General features: G+C 35.3%; 1 protein-coding gene across 1 annotated transcript in view; it reads left to right on the top strand.

Annotated features, from left to right (window-relative positions):
* The first annotated feature begins 1,739 nt into the window (after positions 1–1,739).
* LOC125043097 overlaps positions 1,740–1,876 on the top strand; it is a 1,775-nt gene continuing 1,638 nt past the window's right edge. Inside the window, exon 1 of the mRNA XM_047639051.1 lies at positions 1,740–1,876. This exon is cut by the window's right edge and continues 15 nt beyond it. Coding sequence (XP_047495007.1) covers positions 1,740–1,876 — 137 coding nt within the window.

The following is a 1,876-nucleotide window of genomic DNA, read 5'->3' as shown; positions in this document are numbered from 1 at the left end:
TCGGAGAAAATTGGCCGGAGTTATTCACAGTAACGGAAATAGAGACAAGAAAACAAATACAAAAAACACCAAAAAAAAAAAAAGAGAAGTTATAAAGGTTATTATTACTGTTATTATTATTAGCATTATTTTTATTACTATTATTTTTAATATTAATATTATTGTTATTATAATTACTATTATTATTATTATCATCGTCATCATCATCATCATCATCATCATCATCATCATCATCATTATTATCATCATTATTATTATTATCAATATTATTATTATTATTATCAATATTATTATTATTATTATCAATATTATTATTATCATTATCATTATCATTCTTATCATCACTATCATTAGCATCATCATCATTATCATTATTATCCCTATTAGCACTATCATCAGCATCATCATTATTATTATCATCATCGTTTTCAAATTACTGTTCGCCTTAACTCAAACAGACAAACGATTTACAATCCCCAAACCTCCTTCGTATTCTTCCATAAAAAAAAAAACTTTACGGTCCAGAAGCAAACAATGAATCCACAGCCCCCAGCAAAGGAACAACTCTAACAACGAAGATGACATTCCCCAATAGTGTCTTTGTAATGAGTTGCACCTCGTTATGGCAACCACTTGTTACGTCATGCATCCCTTTTTCACCTTCAGAGCAATAATATGTTTCCTACCTTGGTCGCTAAATCTTCCTTATAGATAATTTGCTTTAAATAAAATGATTGATAGAATACATGAGTTAATATCAGGTGATTATCAAACTGAGTATCGTGTTGAAATCAAATTGCTGAGTTCTTTACGGGACTGGGCGTGTCCTGAATATAATGCGTTTTTATTGTTTCTCAGGGTTCTTATATGAATTTGACGAGCATAACTTCCTCTCAGATGAGTATTTTACGGAACTAGAGAATAGATAATCTAAAAAAGAAAGAACATGTAGAATAAAAAAGAGACAAAACTAAAGGAATGAAAAAAATATTTTAATGATACGTAATGATAATAATAGTGTTTTTTTAAATACCCTTTCCTCACATCTGCGCAGCGAGGACGCTGTGAACCACACAGGGACCCATACCTGTTCCTGAGGTCACGTACCGCAACGTTCCTCATGTGAATCAGCAAGTGCGCCCCGGAAAATGTTGCCTCATGACCGCGTGACAAAAGGAAATAACCGGTTTGTCAATAATCTCAAACAGAGGGAAAAGTCCGTGGCAATGGCTTCGGTCATAAAGTGTAAAATCCCTTCATCCTATGCACCAAACTATGCATATGACAGGAGATATCCAGGTATTAAGCCACCAGATAAAAAAAAACGAAAACAGAAACAAAACAAGAACAAAATCCACTTAGTTCCCGGAAAGGTCAGTAAAACGAGAAGAAAAAAGGGAACACATACTCTAAATTCCTCGGTTAATGCCAATCAAATAAAAAATAAACGGACAAGAATGAAACTCTTGTTATTCCGGAAAATAAAGGATTTCTGCGAGTTTCGAACACGTTACGCAACCGAGAAAAACGTGCGGTGTGGCAGCAACGACTCGCAGCGAGTTGCCAACGAGGATATTTAGGCGATGGCGTTCTCGTTTCTTGTAATAGTATTTTTTTCATTCTCTCTTCCTTTTGTTTCCTCTGTTTCTATAGAGATTATGTAAGAATAATGGAGCTGATGCAGAGAACGTTTTCGTTTTCGAGAAGTACTAAGAAAGAAGGAAGAAAGAGGGAAAGAAATGTTACAAAACTTGCACACGGCATCTTCACGCAGCCTACGTTTATTACGTGGCAGTCGCTCGACGCATTCGATGAGAAGTGCTCGCACCGCCGACAGTGAAACAGCAAGAGCAGCTCCATACGTGTTCCTGGTTAC

This window comes from Penaeus chinensis, chromosome 3 (assembly GCF_019202785.1).
Source record: "Penaeus chinensis breed Huanghai No. 1 chromosome 3, ASM1920278v2, whole genome shotgun sequence".
Classification (NCBI taxonomy): domain Eukaryota; kingdom Metazoa; phylum Arthropoda; class Malacostraca; order Decapoda; family Penaeidae; genus Penaeus; species Penaeus chinensis.
The sequence above is the reverse complement of the archived record's forward strand: the minus strand, read 5'-3'. Positions and strand labels throughout refer to the sequence as shown.